Source organism: Ornithorhynchus anatinus, chromosome 4 (genome assembly GCF_004115215.2).
Source record: "Ornithorhynchus anatinus isolate Pmale09 chromosome 4, mOrnAna1.pri.v4, whole genome shotgun sequence".
Lineage (NCBI taxonomy): Eukaryota > Metazoa > Chordata > Mammalia > Monotremata > Ornithorhynchidae > Ornithorhynchus > Ornithorhynchus anatinus.
The window spans coordinates 37849304-37871853 of NC_041731.1; the positions used below are offsets into that span (position 1 = coordinate 37849304).

Consider the following 22550-nt stretch of genomic DNA (forward strand, 5'->3'; position numbering starts at 1 on the left):
TTGGCTTCTTGGCACGTGTAAAACAAGAATATCTGTTAAATCCTCCCATCTGGCAAGGAAGGAAGAGATGAAACCACTTCCACTACCAGTTCTAAAAATGTTCATCCAACAGCTGATTTGCATACTCTGTGTGTGAGGCGGAGAGGGAGAGAGAGGGAAAGAGAAAGGAAGAGAGCGAAAGAGAGAGAAAAAACGCAAATTCTGTATGATACTAAAAGAACAGTTGACTTATTTCCTTCAGTAATAATGTTGGCATTTGTTACGCGCTTACTATGTGCAGAGCACTGTTCTACGCGCTGGGGTAGATACAGGGTAATCAGGTTGTGCCTCGTGAGGCTCACAGTCTTAATCCTCATTTTACAGATGAGATAACTGAGGCACAGAGAAGTTAAGTGACTTGCCCACAGTCACACAGCTGACAAGTGGCAGAGATGGGATATGAACCCATGACCTCTGACTCCCAAGCCCAGGCTCTTTCCACTGAGCCACGCTGCTTCTCTTCAGTGACAACAGACGGGTACAGGAGCAAACTACGCTGCTTTGAAGCAGGAAATATGGAAAGAGTTTTAGACGGTGGCACTCTCGCTACCCATTTTACCCACATATATTAGCTTGTTTTCTCGCTATAATGATTGTATTTTAATAAGTAATTAGGGCAGACTGGATGCTGTTAAAGACTAGAATGTCTCACTTACCCACACACCATTAAGGCTGAAAGTGCAAATGAAGTAGCTACAGTATCAACATCTGAGGCTCATTAGATTAATCAGCAGAAATACTTAGAGTGAGTAGGAAGGGTAATATTTTAAACAAATAAACAAATATTAAGAGAAAATTAGTTTTAAAAATCCAGCAAATAACGGAACCGTGAATAGGAGGGAGCAGGAGTAGTTCATAAAAGAACTTAACCCTTTTTTCAACGCAGCATAATCTTAGCAGGTGAGGAATGGTCGGGGTCATTTGGGAAACGGACGTCAATTTTGAAGCTCCCTCTCTGGCAACGAGCAACCGGCCTCTAGGGAAGTTTGACTGAAAAGCCCAGCTGTGGGGCAAAAAGTTCAGAAGTCGTAATCAGCATCTGGTTGGGCATCAATCAGACTGGTCATTGTGGACTGCGAGTGGGTGGGTGTGATTAGAAGTGGGAAGGGGGGTGAGGGAAGGAAGGTGGATGGGGAGATGGAGGGGGGAGGGAGGCGGAAGGGTTGGGGGCTGTCTCTTCTCCTGTAGCAGCGAGCTCCTCTTCACTCTTCTCCAAACATTTTGCCCTCCCAATGTGTCTGCTGACATCGGTAAGTCAATCCATCGATCGGAAGCATTTATTGCATGCTAACTTTGAGCAGAGCACTACACCGAGAAGTAGACTTGATCCCTGTGCTCACAGAGGTTGCAATCTAGTGGGGGACAGGTAGGAGGAAGGAATAGAGCGTAAGGATATGAACGGCAATGGAAGGTACCCAAGTGCTTAGGTGATGTGGAAACAGATGTGGCAGTTGGGGGTGGAGGAGGATATGGGGGGGGGGGGGGGGAAGTGACAGATTAATCAAGGAAGGCCTCCTGGAGGAGATATAATAAAAATAATAATAATGGTATTTAAGTGCTTACTATGTGCCAAGCACTGTTCTAAGCACTGGGAGGGATACAAGGTAATCACGTTGTCCCACATGGGGCTCACCATCTTAATCCCCATTTTACAGATGAGGTAACCGAGGCACAGAGAAGTTAAGTGACTTGCCCACAGTCACACAGCTGACAAGTGGCAGAGCATCCCAGTGCATAGTACAGCTCTTGGCACAGAATAAAGTGTGGCAGTGTGGCTCTGTGGAGAGAGCGTGGGCTTGGGAGTCAGAAGTCATGGGTTCTAATCCTAGCTCCACACAACCTGATTCCCGTCTACCCCAGCGCTTAGAACAGTGCTCTGCACATAGTAAGCGCTTAACAAATACCAACATTATTAGTATTCTCTGTGCCTCAGTTACCTCATCTGTAAAATGGGGATTAAGACTGTGAGCCCCATGTGGGACAACCTGATTCCCCTGTATCTACCCCAGCAATTAGAACAGTGCTCTGCACATAGTAAGCGCTTAACAAATACCAACATTATTATTATAAATTTTTTATTTCTATGGTATTTGTTAGGTGCTTCTTCTTCTTCAAATGCCATCAAGGCATTTCTGACCCGGAACAACTCTATGGACACATCCTCTTTAGAACATCCCATCTTCTGTCATGAAGTCAATCGCGTATGTATATCCATAGAGTTTTCTTGGTAAAGATATGGAAGTAGTTTACCATTGCCTTCTGTGCAGTAAAAACTTGAGTGTCTGCTGTTGTCTTTCATCAAAGTTTTGATCACTCAATCATCCGCCTTTGACTTTCTCAGGTGCCCAGCATGGATGAATCAACTTTGACGCTGAGACCTTTCCATTATGGGTAGCCCTACGTGGAACAGCGCTAAGCTTCAACAGCATATGCAAACTCTTCCTGCTACGATAAGGGGTCGATTCATAGGATGCCTTCCTATGCTACCTCCGTGTCAAACCCATTCCTGGCCAGGGATTGTCTCTTTCTGTTGCCGAATTGTATACTGAAGCACTTAGTACAGTGCTCTGCACACAGTAATTGCTCAATAAACACGATCGAATGAAACACTGTTCTAAACACTGGGGTAGGAACAAGTTAATTAGGTCAGAAGCAGTCTCCATCCCGTGTGGGGCTCACAGTGTAAGTAGGAGGGAGACCAGGTGATTAATCCCGGCTCTGCCACTTGTCAACTGTGTGACTGTGGGCAAGTCACTTCACTTCTCGGTGCCTCAGTTACCTCATCTGTAAAATGGAGATTAACTGTGAGCCTCACGTGGGACAACCTGATTACCTTGTATCTCCCCCAGCGCTTAGAACAGTGCTCTGCACAGATACCAACATTATTATTTTAGAGTTGAGGAACCTGAGGCACAGAGAAGTTAAGTCACTTGCCCAAAGTCACACAGCAAGCAATCGGCAGAGCTGGGATTAGAACCCACGTCCTCTGACTCCCAGGCCTGGGCTGTTTCCACACTGCTTCTACACTGAGGAAGAGGTAGTGCAAAATTTGGTAGGTCTTGCCACCAGCTCATTTCAGATAGGGTAAAGCAAAGGTACGGGACATTCCCCGGCCCAAGGTCACTCGGCGAATGCACGGTGGGTCAAGGATCTGCCTCTCTCCTGCCTTCTAATTCCACGATCTCCATTCTCTGACAGGTTGCCTCTCCTGGTGTTACCACGGTTCACGGCTGCAGATGGCCACTTGGGCCGGCCTATCTCGTGAACCTTATGGATGGGGATTAGGACCTGCAAATTCATTTGTCTACACGAATACATGAATTATGCCTTTTGTAGATGGGCTTGAGCCCTGCCTTTGGATGCTAATAACCAGAAGTAATTGCTCCAGGGATTTTGGAGCCTAGTAAAATGTTTCAATGAATAATAAATAGGGGGAATTAAATCCCTTTTCCCAATGTGTGTTTTGCTATTAAAAGTAATGATAGCAATGGTCTATCTAGCCAGACGCCCGTTACACCCAAAATGAAACTGCTTTTAACAAATTGACCAGGAGTAATTGAAGCATTTGCTATGATGGGTTTGGGAGAAGCATTAAGCACGAGGAGCTCTTGAGAGCAGAAAGGGTATCTCCCCCTAAAAATCCAACTGGGGAGTGAGAGTGCCCCAAAACAAAAGTCCTGTCTTTGTCTCACTCCCTTTCACCAATCATTCATCCTCGTTAGCCTTATCAACTCTGTCCAGCCCTGTCAAACTCACAGTTTGTCTTGTCTGTCACGACTCCCGGAACCAACGGCGTGATTCTCTTATTGCTACTTGGACAAGGTATGGTTTCCCTCCGCTTGGCCTTGCCCCACAGCTCAGAGGATCATGGGGAGCTAGTGCTGAAGGTAGTATGTCTCTGCCCAAGTAGGAAGTTAGCTTGGATCCCTTTGGGAAACACTGAGGTGCCTGTTTCACCATGGAAGGATGTGAATAATCTGATATCCTGCTTACTGCCGAAGCTTTTGAAATATAAATAGTTTATATATACATATGTACTATATTTATACATATATATAAACTATATAAGCAGGTATTTAGATTAAAACCTTCGGTTGGGCGTAGAGAATCTTGAACTGTAGTACTACCAGGCTTCCAACATTAGCAATCCATTTCAGTGTTGCCTGGTTTTACAAGACAGCCTGGTTTTCAGCTGGTCTGTTCCAGAATCCTTTATGGTTTTGTGGGAGGGTTTTGGTGAAGGGCATTGTTGGGTTGTTGTTTTTTTCTATTGCGTAGTGCTGAGCCTATCTCTTCTGTGATTCCCATCACTGGGTTTTGCAGCTTAGACAAAGCACCGGAGATCACACACCCAAGGGGACTGTGCTGGGAACACACAAGGGCTCTGAAGCAAGTGCGAAGCTCAGGGGTCCCCCAGACAAGTGCTCCAAAATTTCACTAAATCGCTGCTCTCCTACTACAACCCAGCCCGCACACTTTATTCCTCCCGTGCTGACCTTCTCACTTTACCTCGATCTTGTCTATCTCACCACCGACCTCTCGCCCACAACCTACCTCTGGCCTGGAATGCCCTCCCTCCTCATCTCTGACAGATAATTGCTCTCCCCCACTTCAAAGCCTTATGGAAGGTTCGTCTCCTCCAGGAAGCCTCCCCTGACTAAGCCCTCCTCTCCTCTTCTCTCACTCCCTTCTGTGCCGCTCTTACTTGCTCCTTTGTTCATCCTCCTTCCCTTCCCCACAGCACAATTGTATTTATCTATAATTTATTTACTTATTTATCTATATATATTAATGTATGTCTCCCCCTCGAGACTATGAGCTCGCTGTGGGCCGGTACTGTGTCTGATGATATGTTGTATGGTCCCAAGTGTTGAAGACCCAATGTAACACATCGGGACCATCTATCACATGTGCCTCTTCATCCGGCATTCCCGAGAACCATCAGTGACTCCCACAGTTCTGACCTTCGCTAGTATGAAATTCTTCCTCTTGGTTTCAGCTGTAGATCAAACTCATTTCCTCTTGTTCTACCTTCACAACCCAATAGAAAACAAACATTTTTTTTCCTGATTCTGGCATCTGACTCTCTGACAAAGAGTATATAGATTTCCAGGAGGGAGAGAGGAAAGGGAAGGGGAGAGGTAAAGGAGAGGGAGAGAAAAAAGGGAAGAGGAGAGGGGAAGGAGGGAGGGAGAGGAAGAGAGGAGAGGAGCATCATATTCTAGTTTTCCCTGGTGGACCTCTTTAGACTGACAGCTCCTTGAGGGCAGGCCTCAGGTCTTGGTTTCATTTAAAGACTCCCAGAGTATTTTATAGTGGCCACTCACTGGCTACATCGGCATAGGTTGACAAGGAAAACGTCATAGATGTCTCCTGTGCCTTAACTGTGGTGCCATTATTAAACTCACTGGGCAGTTAGCAAGAGGTGGTCTTAATAATAATAATTATTATTATTGTACTTGACACACTTACTCTATGCCAGGCACTGTACTAAGCACTGGGGCTAGATATAAGCTTATCGGGTTGGACACAGTCCCTGTCCCATGTGGGGCGCAGTCTCAATCCCCATTTTACAGATGAGGTAACTGAGGCACTGGGAAGTGAAGTGACTTTCCCAAGGTCACACAGCAGACAAGTGGCAGAGCCGGGATTGGAACCCATGACCTCTGACTCCCAGGCCCTTGCTTTATTCACTAGGCCATCCTGCTTGGTAGTATGGAGCAGTTTTTGCTGTAATTCAATGTGGCAGGGCTGAAAAGCAGGGGGGTGGGGTAAATTCCTATGGTTTGGGTAATGGGATTGAGTCCTTTCTCATGCCTTCATGCCCAGGTAACCACCAGATCGACAGATGCTGCCTGGGGGTGCTGTTGGCTTGGACTTCCCATCTCCGTGGCTCAGTGGAAAGAGCACGGGCTTGGGAGTCAGAGGTCATGGGTTCGAATCCCAGCTCTGCCACTTGTCAGCTGTGTGACCGTGGGCAGGACACTTGACTTCTCTGTGCCTCAGTGACCTCATCTGTAAAATGGGGGATTAAGACGGGGAGCCTCACGTGGGACAACCTGATTACCCTGTATCTACCCCAGCCCTTAGAACAGTGCTCTGCACATAGTAAGCGCTTAACAAATACCAATATTACCTCCACCCCGACAACCCACCGTCAGCCGGCTTGGACACTGAAACTGTCCTGAATCACAGAGAGACGTTTGCAGGTGGACATGCTGAAATCAGTGCTCCTGGGGGTGGGAGGTGGAGAAGCTCAAAGGCAGAACTGAGGCCCTCCAAAGTGTCTGTCTGGTCTGCGCGGTGCATTTTTCTGCAGACTGTCCTGGATTGGTGTTTAGCAGTTGGTTTCTCTTGTGCAGAATCAAGCCAAAGACAAGTTAGCCTTCCAAAAATTTATCTTCAAAAAACATCCTGCCCCATGCAGACCCAGTTTACAAATCCTGCTGACTGACTGAAATTAACGCTATTCTGAGGAAAGTAAAATTATACATCCCAAGGAGCTTTGCAGTTTCCGGGCACAGGGGTTGAACTTCAACTACAATCCCAGAAGCCTGAAACAGGGAAGAAAGAAAGAAAGGCGGGGGGGAGGGGGAAGAGGGAGAGAAAGAAGGAACAACTCGGAGGGCAGTCAGTCCTGGTCTCTGCATATCTCCCACCTTTCGATTTTAATCCTTAAATTTTGACCAAGATTAAACATTAATTTTAATTCCCCCAAAGCACTATAAAAATGTCACAGAAAGAAATTCCTGAGCAGGTCTGAATATTGCATCACGCTCGACTCCCCATTGGCCTCTCTCCTGGGGGACTCCTTTAATCAGCTCTGCATTTAAACACCTCAGTCCCACTCCCCACCAATCTGGGACTGGCTAAAAGGGAGAAAAAAATCCAGGAGCCGCTGGAAAACAACAAGCTGAGGAGGAAAATGAGAAATGATTTATGTATCTTAGGGGCGGTGGGGGGGACACCAATCAGTATTTTATTAGGAAGCCCTGATTACTTGTATGCTAAAAATTTGGGCGATAATTCAAAGGCTGACAGCTCCGGACTCTTAACAAGGCGGTGGGCGTTCCGGGAAGTGTCCTGGGCACGGCTTGTTTAATCTGAAACATAATATCCTTAATGTGACCCCTTGGAAAAATACACGGGAAAGCAGCCAAGGAAGCAAAACTTCCAGAATCAACATCTCGGGCTCTTTCCATTGCTCTGGAAGGCTGTTCAGTTCTGAGACTCAATTGGTAAGTAAATCATCATCATCAATGGTATTTATTGAGTGCATAGTGTTTGCAGAGCATTGTGCTAAGAGCTAGGGAGAGTACAATACAACAGAGTTGGTAGACGTGTTCCCTGCCTAGTGGAAAGACCATGGGCCTGGGAGTCAGAGGACCTGAGCTCTAACCCTGTATCTACCAATTCCTTGCTGTGCGTGACCTTAGGCTAGTCACAACTTCTCTGTGCCTCGGTTTCCTTCTCCCTCCTACTTAGCCTCAGAGCCCCATGTGGGACAGGGACTGCGTCCAACCTAATTAACTTGTATCTACCCCAGCACTTAGAACAGTGTCACTGGAAGCATTTAAGAAATACCATTAGGGAAAAAAAAATGAGGTGACAGTCTTGATGGAACCCCGAGTCAGATCGAATGCCAATTTTCTGTCCTTAGAAGTTGACAGCGCAGAATGACCCCTTACTCTCCCTCCCCACCCCTCCAGTACTGGGCTCGCGCCGCCCTCTCAAGGCACGGAGCCGCCTCGTCCCAAGTAGTCCCGGGCAGCTACCTGCAGCTGCCGGAATTCCAAAGTCTGGGGGCCCCAGAGGATGCAGCCTCCCAGGACTGCCTGCCCCACATGAAGGGCTAAAGGTTAAGCCAAGCTGACTTCTTCCACCCACAAAGATGAAAAGAAAAACTGGGAAATCCCATTCCGGCATCTTCACTGAACCAGAGTCACGGGTCGAATGCAGTGGTGCTCTGGAAAGATCAGTAAAGATGGAGCAGAGCCGGCCAAGAGATTTCAGCAACCAACCCCGGACTATCGCTCCCAGCACGCAGCTCCCTGCATTATCCTTCTGTGCCTTCTGTCTCGTGCATTAGCCATCTCCGCTTCCCAGCGAGCGGGTAGAAAAGAGACCTCAGATCTCTCTATCATCTGGACTGTGAATCTACCCCTAGGCTGCCAGTCGGGGAGGATCTAGGATGTCCATTTGGATAATGCAGTTTGGCAAATGGTTACTTGCCCAGCAGGGAAACACCATTTCGGCTGACTGGGGGGGAAAAATCAGGTCTCATTTAAAGGTTGGGGACAAGTGATGAACTCACATCTCATAATAATAATTAATAATAATTGATATTTGTTAAGCGCTTACTATATAATAATAATGTTGGTATTTGTTAAGCGCTTACTATGTGCCGAGCACTGTTCTACGCGCTGGGATAGACACAAGGGAATCAGGTTGTCCCACGTGGGGCTCACATTCTTAATCCCCATTTTACAGATGAGGTAACTGAGGCACCGAGAAGTTAAGTGACTTGCCCAAAGTCACACAGCTGACAAATGGCCGAGCCGGGATTTGAACCCATGACCTCTGACTCCAAAGCCCATGCTCTTTCCACTGAGCCACGCTACTATACGTCAGGCACTGTACTAAGCACTGGGGTGGATACAGGCAAATCAGGTTGGACACAGTCCCTGTCCCATGTGGGGCTCACAGTCTCAATCCCCATTTTACAGACGAGGTAACTGAAGCACAGAAGAGCGAAGTGACTTGCCCAAGGTCACAGAGCAGGCAAATGACAGAGCCCGGATTAGAACCCATGACCTTCTGACTCCCAGGCCCCTGCTCCATCCACTACGCTATGCTGCTTCCTATTTGCCTGCTGTGTGATCTTAGGCAAGTCGTTTCACTTCTCTGTGCCTCAGTTACCTCATCTGCAAAATGGGGATTAAGAATGTGAGCCCCATGGGAGACATGGTCTGTGTCCAACCTGATTATCTCGTATCTACCCCAGCACTTATTATGGTGCCATAACCATGATTAGCATTTAAGAAACGCCATTAAATATGTTTTTCCTGGCATTAATAATGATAAGAATAACAACAGTGATATTTGTTAAGCACTTACCATGTGCCAAGCACTCTACCTAGTGCTAGGTACGTACAAAATAATCTGGGTGCACCCAGTCCCTGTCATACATGGGACTCACAGTCTAAATAGGAGGGGTAGTGGGTATTGCATCCCTATTTTACTGATGAAGAAACTGAGGCATTTTGAAGTTGAATGGCTTGCTTCAGGTCACCCAGAAGGCAAGTAGTGGACCTAGGATTAGAACCCAGGTCCTCTGACTCCCAGGCCTGTGTTCTTTCTACCAGGTCCCAGTGCTTATGTTCCAATATGGTATATGAGTTAGAGTGTGATGTGTATTACATAGTTCACCTGTCTCCTTCCTTACAGCCTGTGCTCCTGAAAGACAGGGGGTGGGTGGCAAGGAGGAGAAATGTCTGAGAAGCAGCATGGCACTGTGGACAGAGCACAGGTTTGGAAGTCAGGAGATCATGAGTTCTAATCCAGGCTCCACCACTTGTTTCCTGTGTGACCTTGACCAAGTCACTTCACTTCTCTGGGCCTCAGTAACCTCATCTGTTAAATGGGGATCGAGACCGGGAGCCCGATGTGGGACAGGGACTGTGTCCAACCCGATCTGTTTGTATCCACCCCAGCGCTTAGTTCCTGGCACATAGTAAGCACATAACAAATACCACAACAAATATTATTAGTTGGCAGAGAGGTCTTGAAGGAGGGAGAGGACAAGGGAAAGGCTCTACCTTGAGTGTAAAGGGAAAAGAAGAGGCAACAGCTGAAGATTCTTCTTCAGAGGCAGAGAGAGAGAAGTGGGTTCTGTGGTCTGGAGCCACTGGTAAACCAGCCCCAGTCAGAGGAGGGGGGCCCCAGTCCTGAACCGGATCACTGAACCGGATCCTCGAAATGGATCGCTGACCCAGACAGCAGAGCCGTTGGAAATGATCCAGAAACTAGGGCTGAGGCTGAGCTCGCCTCATGGTCTGCTTTCTTCTGATTTGGCTCCCCCACCCCTGACCCGTCTACTCTCTCAAGGGAACCCGAAGCACCCGGTAAAGGGCCTTATGCGGGGTGGATTCAATCTCACCCAGTAAAGGGCCTTATTCGGGGTGGATTCAATCACATTCAACCATCCATTTCTTGAGGACCTCCATTAGGTGATGGTGTACTGATGAACGAGAGGAGGAGGAGGAGAAGGAGGAGGAGGAGAAGGAAGAGGAAAAAAGGAGAAAGAAAAACAAGGAAAAAGAGGCGAAACAGGAGTAAAAAGGGACAACAAAGAGAAAGAAAAAGGGAAGAAAGAAGAAATCTCTGAGGTAGCTGTCCCCTCCATCCATAATACTTATTTCTGAATTTTGAAGGCCCTTAAAGCATTTTAAACAATGAATAAGGCACTGTTTGGTACTGCTCCACCTGTACTAAGGAGGACTCGTTAGCCCCAGGGGACAGTCCCGAACACGCCTCATCCAGGAGAGACTGCCGACACACCAGTGTCCAAAGACAGACTGGCCTCCTTCTGACTCAGTATGTCCCGGGGCCTGATCCCCCAAAGGCTTGGCTCCGGGCCAGCCCCGGAGCGATCCGGGCCCAACAGTTTCTCGAGTGCGTTGTTATCCCAGAGGGCTCCCCTCTGCCAGGCTGAGTGTTCGCACCACCCGGAGCCCAGATCTGACGGAGTTTGAAGGGAAAATCCTCTGCTATTCAGTGTGCGGCAACAAGCCCCGTCTGGTGAACGCTTACATAGTTGCAGAAGCCTGTAATTGATTTGACTTATGTTTTAAGGAAGTACAGAAAGAGGGTTTCCGGTGCATACTAGCCCTCTAGCTGAAACATCTGTTTTAAACACTGCACCTGCTCGCAGACTCTTTCTGGGCAGCCCAGATTCAAGGGAAAATAGTTCAGTGTTCGACACATAGTAAACGCTTAACAAATAGCCATGAGAAAAGTCCCCCCTCCAAAAAAAAAAAAAATTCTGCAAAGGCAGCATCATTGCTGATTTTTTCCCCCATCTCTAACAAGAGTCATGTGACTCAATCAATTAATAAATAAATCGATGGTATTGATTAGGTGCTTACTTTGTATAAAATACTGTCCTAAGCTCTTGGAAGAGCACAACAGAGTGGGTAGACATGGTCACTGCCTTCAAAGTGCTTAGAGTCTATTAGGGGAGACAGACACAGCAGGGTGGTCTAGTGGAAAGAGCACAGGCCTGGGGGTCAGAGGACCTGGGTTCTAATCCCATCCCCGCCACTTGTTCGCTGTGTGACACTGGACAAGTCACTTAACCTTTCTGTGCCTCTGTAAAATGAGGATTAAATCCTGCTCCTTAAATTCAGGCTGCGAGGCCCATGTGGGACAGGGACTGTCCCCCACTTGAATATGTTGTATTTACCCCATTGCTTAATACAGTGCTTGGCATAGAAAGCATTTAAATACCATAATTATCATTATTACTGTTAAATTAAAGGAAAGCGAATCAACCAAGTATAAGGATATATACATAAGTGCCATGGCGGTGTTTGAGTGAGCACCTAAATGCTCAGGGAGTGGGACTAAGTGCATGGAAGAAGTGAAAAAGGGAGAAAACAGGGTGAGGTTAATCTGACTCAAAAGGGCACCCAGGGTCAAAGAGTTGGGTTCTTCTACTTACCAACAGATGCCAAATGGTTCCCACTTTGGAATGACAAATATAACAAGGGCTGTTCCCCAATGTTTACTGTTTCCACCCAATGCAGCGGCTGCGTTTTGCTCCTCGATTGATGCAGGGGCCATCAGCCTGGTGCCCCGGGGAGGCCCAGTCTGACACGTGATACACCAAAATGTGTACGGCTCATTCTTCAAATTAATGGGCAACCTGGGATTATTCGGCCGGCCCATATTCAAGGTAACTGGAGGAGACAGGTGCCCCGGTGGATTAATCAAGCTTGCCTTACAGCTCTGGAGACTCACTAAATTAGTCCTTCAAACCTGAACACGGTGTAGCAGCACTGCAGTGCAGAAGTTCCTGAACGTCTGAGGGCCCTGGGATTTGGCTTCTAGGGTCTTTGCAGTCTGTTTTTTTTTAATGGTATTAAACGCTTACTATGCACCACGCATTTTTCTAAGCAACGGGGTAGGTACAAGCTAATCAGGTTGGACACAGTCCATGTCTCACATGGGGCTCACAGTCTTAATCCCCATTTTACAGATGAGGTAACTGAGGCACAGAGAAGTGAAACTACTTGCCCTAGGTCACACAGCAGACAAGTGACAGAGCCAGCATTAAAACCCATGACTTTCTGACTCACAGACCTGTGCTCTATCTGCTATGCCATGCTGTTTCTCTAAGCAGGGCGTATATACAGGATAATCGGGTTGCAGGGAGGGCGATCATAGCTTCAAGGGAGAAGGGGACTGTGGTCCCATTTCCATTTTCTGGACTGCACAAAGCCAAAACCAGGGGATCACCACTGTAAGCTTCCCAAGGGGAGCTGGGTTGTCCCAAGCTAGCCTCACCCCGCCAGAGGAGAGCTCTGTGACCACACGGCCTCAACCCGCCTTTTGCCATGCCGACCTAGAACTGGGCCCGGGCAGGGTTAATAGAGGCCAAACCCCAAGTGCTGAGGAGGGCTGGTTCTCGCGTGGGACAAGGACATGGAGTCAGGTTTTCCCCCAAGTCTCATTGGCCTGCTTTCAAATCCTACTGGGAAGTGCTAATTGCAGATTTACCACTTTTAAGAAAAACACACAGAAACAAACAAGACCTAGAAATCTGGCCCAGCAAACATCAAGAATGGGAAAACAAGATCACTGCACAGAGCAACTGCCAGCAGTCTAATGGTGGGTGGGTGAATGTCTCATTTTTATTGTATACAATGGCGCCAGAACAAGGCCAATTACTTGCAGGCTTATTTTCAATCACTTTATATTACACGAATGCACTTCCTAAGCGTCTACATCTCTTCCACAGGAGGAAACAAGTCCCAGTTCCAGCATTCATTCATTCAATCGTATTTATTGAGTGCTTACTGTGTGCAGAGCACTGTACTAAGCGCTTGGAATGTACAGTTTGGCTACAGATATAGAGCCCAACAATGGGCTCACAGTCTAAAAGGAGGAGACAGACAACAAAACAAAACATGCAACAGGAGATGCTTAAGAAGACAGGATCCAGGGAAGTCACTGGGAAGCTTGGAGCTTCTCCCAGATGGGTTGGAAGAGTAGAAGTAGTAACCTATATCGAGCTCTCACATCATGCAACCGCACAACGCTGGGCCCTTGGGAGGTACAGAATAAAGAAATAGCGTGTTCCCTGCCCTCGAGGAGTTTTATACTCGACTAGGAGAAATACACATCATAATGCGTACAGGAGTGGTTCAGATAAATCAGTAAATGAACAGTTGAATGTTAAGGGCGAGTACAGGTATGTTCATGAATGCTAGAATCTTAACCAGGTTAGGGGGTTTTTGTTTTTACGAGATGTTCTTCCCCTTGATTCTATTTATTGCCATTGTTCTCGTCTGTCCGTCTCCCCCGATTAGACCGTAAGCCCGTCAAACGGCAGGGACTGTCTCTATCTGTTGCCGACTTGTTCATCCCAAGCGCTTAGTACAGTGCTCTGCACATAGTAAGCGCTCAATAAATACTATGGAATGAATGAATGAGGGGTTGAGGGATTAAACAATCAATCACCGGTATTCACTGAGCACTTACTTTGAGCAGAGCACTGCTTAGGAGAATACAACAGAATTAGCAGACGTGTTCCCTGCCCATAATGAGCCAGGGAAGGCTTGGTGGAGGAGGAGGGCTTTGATTATGGGGAGAGTTGTGGTCTGTTGGGCTTCAGGAGGGAGGGAGAATCGAACTGGGGGAACAGAGAGAGGGAGGGGACAGAGAGAGGAGACTGAGCGGGAAGAACAACCAGAGGGTTTGCTTGGAACGAACAGAGAGAGAAAGTTGTGGTTGGGCGAAGAAGCAGATAGGCACAGTGGGGAGAGTTGGTGGAGATTCTTAAAGTCGATAGGTGCCTACCAGCCCTGCCCGGTCTCAGGGGGACGGCTAATCTCTAGAAGTCTCTCCTAGACTAAGTCCCCTGAGGGCAAGGATCATATCTACCGACTCTACTGTACTCTCCTTGGCACCTACTACCTGTCTGCTGTGTGGACTAGGGCTACTCACTTCGCTTCCCTGTGCCTCAGTTACCTCATCTGGAAAATGAGGATTAAGTCTGTGAGCCCCACCCAGGACAGGGACTGTGTCCAACCTGATTTGCTTGTATCCTGCCCAGCACACAGTAGTAAGTGCTTAACAAATACCACAGTTATTATTACAGTGCTTTGCACCCTGAAAGCACTCAGTAAATACTGGTGATTGATCGATTGGTCGATAGCCCGATGATGTCTCAATACACCAGGAATGCCTTTCCATTCCCTAGCTTGATAGACTGAGGCCACAGAGCTGGGGGAGCAGGCCAGCTGGTGAGGGCAGTCGAAAGCATCCGGCGAGCCAGAGCCTGAGAGGTGAGAGGAGATTAGGTACACGCAGCCATGGGCAGTTTATGAGCAGTCGGGATGACAATTCTCTCAGAAACCATAACTGTATCATTGCCGATGATTGAAAATGAGTAACTCCCATTCGCAAACCTCTTAGCCACATAGTTGGCTAGTCACGTGGTGGGATTTTAATCCATATTTATGTACATCTTACATCACTGCGTTGGGCTGCAGAAAATTAAAACCAAAATGAAATTATATACTATGAATTCTAACTGCTGGGCCAAGAAATGTGTTTGGCCCATATATCTCTATGATATTGAGCCCTTCTCTACTGATTTTCCAAAATATCATTTGAAGAAAGATCCTTTCTCCAGGGCAATCAAAATCCTCTGCCCATGACCCAGCAGATTTCAATACTGAATTGCCATCAGAAGAGAAAAGAATCGAGCGAGGATCTGAAGCACAGTGTCTAACACAAACTTATCTGAGAATATAGATGAGTGAGAGGGGGAAGTAAAGATGGGCCCAATCACCATTCATGTGTCCACCTGGCTCTGTTCATAGCAGTGGTTCAGAAAAAGTCGGAGAACGTAATCCGGAGGACACCCGGGGGAAGCAAAAGAGACTTGGGGTACACATAAAAAAGATCTTCCTGGTGGCAAGTGGGATTAAACACTGAAATCTGCTCCTGAACGAGGCCATGGAGCCACCACTTTGGAAATCCTTAAGAAAAAGAGAGCTGAACCATCGTTTTGCCAAGACAGAGCAACCTGGGTTAGCTTTTTCTCTGAGGCCGTTTCTAGATGATTCTTTGAATAGGCAGAGTCGCTGAGGGGAGCTAAAGGATATCTTTATTCTCTCCGGCTCCAAGAGGCCCACTGCTGGATAACATAGAGTGCTTAGTACAGTGCTCCGCACACTGCAAGTGCTCAATAAATACCATTGATCAATTGATGGATACATTTTGCTTCCCAGGCATTTAATAAAGTGTGCCACAATTAGTAGCTTCTCCATTAATACCATAAAATAGATTGATTTGTTCTAAGCTGGAAAACAGCTCAGGCTTCTTAATGCTTGCAACCATCTCTCCTCTCCCCATCCATACCCCTGCTCCCCCTTTGCCTTCTAATCCCACCACCTCCAAGAAGTCTTCCTGATTTCACCGAAGTGAGGATTCCTCTCTTGCCCTCTCACAAAGAGAAGAATTCCTCTTTTCTATCCCCTTTTACACATGCAGTTAGGGATGTTAGACTAAAAATTGATTGAAAGCATTGAAGGTTCCCGACGTATTGAACGTATTTAGCTTCATTCTGCTGCCCGAATTGTTACCCACAGGAAGGGGAAAAGGAACTGGATTCAAAGGGATTTGCACTGCTTTCAGAATCTTGAAAAGGCAAAGATTCTGCTCTCCTTCCCATTTAATAATAACAATAACCATAGTATTTGTTAAGTGTTTACTATGTACCAAATGCCAGAGTAGATGCATGATAATTAGGTCCCAGATGAGGATCACAATCTAAGTAGGAAAGAGAAAAGGTATTGAATCCCCATTTTACTGATGAAGGAACTAAGTGACTTGCCCAAGGTCACACAGCAAGTAAATGGCAGAGCTGGGATTAGAACCCAAGGCCTTTGACTCCCAGGGCCACGCTCCTTCCACTAGGCCACACTGCTTCAATCAATCAATCGTATTTACTGAATGCTTACTGTGTGCAGTACTCTGTACTAAGCACTTGGGAGAGTACAATATAACAGACACATTCCTTGCCCACACAAGCTTACAGGCTGAGAGGGGGAGACACATTAATATAAGTAAATAAATTACAGATATGTACGTAGGTGCTCAGGGGCTGGGGGCAGGCGGCGGGTGGGGGGGAATAAAGGTAGCATGTCAGGTGACACAGAAAGGGGTGGAAGAAAAGGAAATGAGGGTTTAGTCTGGGAAGGCCTCTTGGAGGAGATATCCCTTCAAAAATGTGCTTCCCTTTTCCCATTTCTGCCAACAAAGTATTTTCCTTGGCTTTTCTGCAGAGGTCTCCCGCAGGTCACGGGCGGTGGGGGAGAATGACAATTTGGGGATGGACACAGACACACACACACACAAAGTCAGGATCCAAACGAAAAATTTCTAGGAATTCTCATGAGGCCTCCCCAAGGCTCCTCAGGAGTTCTTACTCCAAAGACTGTGCCCATCAATCAACACACCGAGTCTCCGGTACTTTGGCAGCCTGTGGGAGCTGAAGCACATTTTCCTGGGCTCTTGGCTGCGGATGCCACGCTGTCAGAAACCTTGTTTGCTGCTTTAATAATAATAATTGTGGCATTTGTTAGATGCTTACTATGTGCTAAGCACAGGGGGATATATAAGATAATCAGATCTGCCAGTCTCCATCCTACCTGGGGCTCATAGTTTAAAATCTCTTTCTTCCAAAGGCTGACTGACATTTCCAACTGCAGGTAGTGAAAGTGACATTTCAAGGACCAGAAAATTAATGGTGCAAAACAAAGTGGCCTTACACCCCATAGCTCAGACCCTAGGGGAAATTCTCCAGAAGGTAGGTATGCTATAGGAGAGCTGATTATAGTGAGGGAAGCAGACTGGCCTGGTAAACAGAGCACAGGCCTGGGAGTCAGGAGGATCTGGTTTTAATCCTACCTCCACCACTTACTTGCCTACTGTGTAAACTTGGGCAAATCACTTCACTTCTCTGTGCCTCGGTTACCTCATCTGTAGAACGGGGAATAAGACCACGAGCCCCATGTGTGACAGGGACTGTTTATTATTAATAATAATAATAGTGACAATAATAACAGCAATTGTGGTATTAAGTGCTTACTATGTGCCAGGCACTATACTAAGCGCTGGAGTGGATACAAGCAAACCGGGTTGGACACAGTCCCTGTCCCATGTGGGGTTCATAGTCTCAATCCCCATTTTACAGATAAAGTAACTGAGGTGCAGAGAAGTGAAGTGACTTGCCCAAGGCCAAACAGCAGACAAGTGGTGGAACTTGATTAGCTTGTATCTACCCCAATGCTTAGTACAGTGCTTGGCACACGTTAAGGGCTTCACGAATACCATAAAAAAATAGGTGACGTTCTAGTCAGATCTGAGCTCCGCGAACACCAGCCCCGGTTCCAGTGTGGTAGTGAAGAGCTCTCCAAATTAGAATTCCACCTCCGTCCTAGCTTCGGAGCCTTCAGAGTTGCAAAACACAAAATCCTTTTTGCATTTCATGAATCATGTATTCATAAAACCCATTCCCTCCAACGGCGAGTTTCTGATAATGGGCCAAAAATAAATTAGGCAATAAATATCTTATAATACTTTCCATCAGCCAGTGGAAATCCACTCTTCGGATAATCAGAAAGTGGATGCTTTCATATGCCGTATGCCTTGCAGCTCAAGCAACGTAAAGTAATTCACGGCTCTTAAAAGAGAGCTGAGTGACGGACGAACCTCTAAATTATAGGCAGCATGAAATCGTGTTCTGTGCTCAAAGATTTCATCATTCTCAGAACCATCAAAGAGACATCACCATCCTGATACCATCAACTGAAAATGAGCGGTATCACACAAGTCATGTTTTAGAATGCTGCGTAACAGTGTGTGGAATTTTTGAATCAGGCTCACCATTAACTGTGCACAAAAGTCAGGCTCGTATCTACCCCCAGCCTTGGCTCTCTCCTTCTTTCTTTTCCTTCTCCCTCTCCCCCTCCTCCTCCTCTCTCTCCCTGCCTCCTCCACAAATACAGGAGAAGAGAGAAGCATTGCAGGGAGAACACTTCAAGGCTATTGTGGGCTGATAAGCGATAGAAAGTTGGTGCCCAAATGCCACCATGTCATCTAACCACAAGAAGGGGTGGCTGGATGTGGGGAGAGGGGTGATCCCCGCTAAAATAAAAGCAAGGAGAAAAGATCCCATGTTGTAGCATCCCCGATCCTCTGCTCCCTTGCCCCAGTGTCAGTTCCCTCATTTATAAAATGGGAATTAGGACTGTGAGCCCCATATGGGACAAGGAGTGCTTGGCACATAATAAGTGCTTAACAAATACCATAATTATTATTATTATTAGTGAGTCTCTAGCCCAGAGCTTAGTACAGTGCCTGGCACATAATAAGCTCTTAACAAATACTGAAAAAGAAAAAAAGGGGTCTGCCTCCACACAGTTCATTAGTCTCTTGCACATTATTATTTTCTAAGAGGGGAAGGAGGCCTCGGTCTAGTTCCTGCAACTCTTTCTACAGTTTGACCTCTTACAAACTGGTCCTCCCTTCACCTGCTTGACTCTACGGAAAATACAAACACTTTCTTGCTTTTAACTGATCTGGCCCAGAGGTACATCTTTTGATGTGGTAACTTTTAAATCATTTTCAGGTTATTGACATGGATTAAAAGAGAGCTTACCTTTCCAAAATCTCGGACATCAAAGAGGTCAAAAGGATCAAACAGCTCACTGTTCCTTAACCCAAATTTATCGTGGCAGACTTTCAGGAAGGTCCGAATATTCTTCAAGCAGAGAAACTATGAGGGAGGGAGAGAAAGAAAGGAAAAAGTATGAAATATAACCGCTGTGGTGACATTTTATTATAGTAATATTCATTGTCAGTCATATATTGAGTGCTTACTGTGTACAGGGCACCGTACTTGTCAACTGTGTGACTGTGGGCAAGTCACTTCATTTCTCTGTGCCTCAGTTCCCTCATCTGTAAAATGGGGATTAACTGTGAGCCTCATGTGGGGCGACCTGATTACCCTGTATCTCTCCCAGCACTTAGAACAGTGCTCTGCACATAGTAAGCGCTTAACAAATACCAACATTATTATTACTAAGCACTTGGGAGAGTACAATGTAACAATCAACAGATACATTCCCTGCTCACAGTGAGGTTACAGTCTAGAAGGGGAGACAGACATTATTATAAATAAATAATAGATATTTATGAAACCAGATCATTACAGATAAAATGTGAAATGAAATAACGGCAGAAAGTCATAGCACAGTCAAGGAATCACTCGGTTGCATTGACTGAGCGTTGTGTACACTGTTCTAAGCACTTGGGAGAGTACAATAACAGTTGGTAGACATGTTCCCTGCCCACAGCGAGCTTACACAACTGGGTCACTGTGTGGTATGTACCTTAAGGTTTTCCAAAAGGTTTTCTCTGAACCTAAAAACCTGTTTACCCACTAAAACGTACATAAGCTCAGGTCTCTCTCTAGTGATGGTATCTCAAACTGCTTCCTCTCCACTTTAGGACAGTGCTCTTCACACAGTAAGCACTTATTAACTACTACCCCACTACTACTTTATATCCTGAATTTAAGGGAGATTGAAATAAAGTGAGAGAAGGGGAGTGATTCCTCCTTTTAAATCATTTTAAAAATCTCCTCTTTAAAAATCCCCTCCATCGCAAAGAAATTGTCTGCCCCAGGCATGTACTTTCCAAGCCCAGTGAGCTACCCTCAGCTACCCTGAGGTGGGAAAAATGAGTTGCCTCCTTCCGTTCCCCCACAGCATTGTTATGTTACGAGTGTGATATTGGGTACCATGTGATCATATTATGTTGTGTACATCCAGTGACCCATATGTAGCCCCTAAATCTAGGGAATTTCTATGGGCGGGGGGGAGCCCTGAGTCCCGTCTCAACCTTGCTTCAGGGCCATGGCCCCCCAGCCCAGGTCTCTGTTAGACCAAGGCCGACCGTTGCCCTCCAAACACAAGTCTTACACCTCTGACATTTTGCCCATGTTGCCTCCACAAATGCCGTGCCCATACCATAGTCCCCGACCCTCTGAAGTCATGCCCTCACCCCACCCCCTATCCCAAACCTTGTGCCCAGGCCACCATCCCCACCACCCCGAGGTGGTCGTCTCTCTCAACGGCTGTCGGGAGCCAGCCCTACCTGCCCCACGGTTTCACCTTCATCACTCCCCAAGCACAGATCTGACTCTCTCGCCTTCATTATCCTTTCGGGAGCAAGTTCAAATGCTAGAAAAATAACAGCCGAGAAGGCCACCTTCCCATTCTAGAGCACCCCTGTGGGTTGACCTCTGGAAACCTACTACGTGAATCTAAACCATGCCAAGGCACTCTGCACTAGCCCAAGCAGGCCCAGGAATATTCAGCAGGAACAGAAGCAACAGTGTTGCCTTGAAATTTTGGCTACAGGCCCCTCTCTAACTCTAACTCTTGGGGCCTGGAACAAGACCAGGTTTCCTGGGAGCCCCACGGATTCCCGACCAAGCCAGAACATCCTTACCCTCAGACCAACTCCTCGCTCAGCCCAGCCTCTGGAAAAGAGGGCTGCATTTTCTAAAAGCACAAATGACCGATGGAGGGGAGAGGGTGGTCAACCCCATTAGAAAGGGCCCTGGGCCTAAAACTGACATAGCTTTAAAGCAGGGGCCCAGCCCTGTTTTGCCTCAGCAATTCTTCCGGCTCCTCACAAAACAACAGAAATGCTCTAACGAGACACTTCACATTCCAGCTCCTGGAACATGCTCTATTATATCCCAGGGTCCCAGCTTTCCGAGCTGAGGAGAAGTGTAGGGAAAGGGCTGGGACATGTCCGAGGCCTGTAGTCTTGGGATCACCGGGCTTCATTCCTGAGCCAACCCTTCCTGCCCGCCACTGCTGCCCCCCATCCCGCCCCCCACCAACACTCACACAAACACATTCATGTCTTTCCTTCCGTTTCTTTTTTCCAAAGCCTTCCGTGCAAGCTGCCTGTTTCTGCAGAGCAGCGGGCCATCGCTTCAAGAGTAGAGAGACTATTTTCTGCACATCCCTCATCTCAAATTTCCTCTTAGCGTTTATTTTAATTCCTCCTAAGCCTCCAATTTTAAGAGTTAATTATAAAGGTTATAACCATAATTACATATGGTGAGACGCTGGCTTCCTTTCATAGCTCTGAATGGGGACGGTTTCGTCCCTCTCTGAAGTTTCATAGCATCTGCCTCGCCCTTTGATTCTTTGAACCCTGTCGAGCAGACCGGGGCCTGGGGCCCGGGACCAGACCAGGTTTCCTGGGAGCCCCCATGGGACCAAGCCAGAACATCCTTACCCTCAGGCCAACTCCTCGCTCAGCCCAGTCTCTGGAAAAGAGGGCTGCATTTTCTAAAAGCACAAATGACCACATGGAAAGAGGAGAGGAAGGACTGGGGCCACAGAGCATAGGAACAGTTACCTTGATGCCATTTGGACCCAGTGAGCTCTTTCTGTGAGCAGATAGATGCAGAGCTGAAAAATGGATGCCGAAGCCGCCGGCCTGGGAGAAAACCCACAGGACCCAGAAAACCCCCAGGAAGCAGTGTTGCCTAATAGAAAGAACACAGGCCTGGGAGTCAGAGGACCTGGGTTCTAATCCCTGTTCTGCCAGGTGTCTGTTGTGTGACCTTGGGAGGATGGGGGGAGGGCAGCGGTGGCAGGAAGGGTGGCTCAGGAATGAAGCCCAGTGATATCAAGACTAAAGGCCTCAGACATACCCCAGCCCTTTCCTTACACTTCTCCTTATTTAGGAAAGCTGGGACCCCGGATATAAGAGAACATGTCCCTGGAGCTGGAATGTGAAGTGTCTCGATAGAGCATCTCTGTTGGTTTGTGAGGAGCAGGAAGAATTGCTGAGGCAAAACACAAAAGTGAAGTCACTTCACTTCTCAGCACCTCAGTTATCTCATTCATAAAATGGGGATTAAGACTGTGAGCACCATCTGGGACACGACTGTGCCCAACCTAATTTTCTTGTGTTTACCCCAGTGCTTAGTTCAGTGCTGGGCACACAGTAGGTGCTTAATGAATATGATAAAAAAAAAAGGCTAGAAAGGCCAGAGAAGGTAGTGCCATTGTTGGACAGCTGCTTGCAACCCACCAGATTGCTTGTTGAACTATTATTAAAATATTTTCACAAGGAAGACAAGCACAAGACACAGTATTGCCTAGTGGAAAAGAGCACCAGCCCGG

The 22550-nt window shown here is 47.0% G+C and overlaps 1 protein-coding gene across 9 annotated transcripts in view; it reads right to left on the minus strand.

Moving 5' to 3' along the window:
* The window catches only part of VAV2 (vav guanine nucleotide exchange factor 2), a 374103-nt gene that overhangs the window by 278759 nt on the left and 72794 nt on the right, over positions 1-22550 (minus strand). For all 9 annotated transcript variants that reach the window (XM_029063006.2, XM_029063005.2, XM_029063007.2 and 6 more), the window contains exon 2: positions 18995-19111. In XM_029063006.2, coding sequence (XP_028918839.1) covers positions 18995-19111 — 117 coding nt within the window. The remainder of the gene's footprint in view (positions 1-18994; positions 19112-22550) is intronic.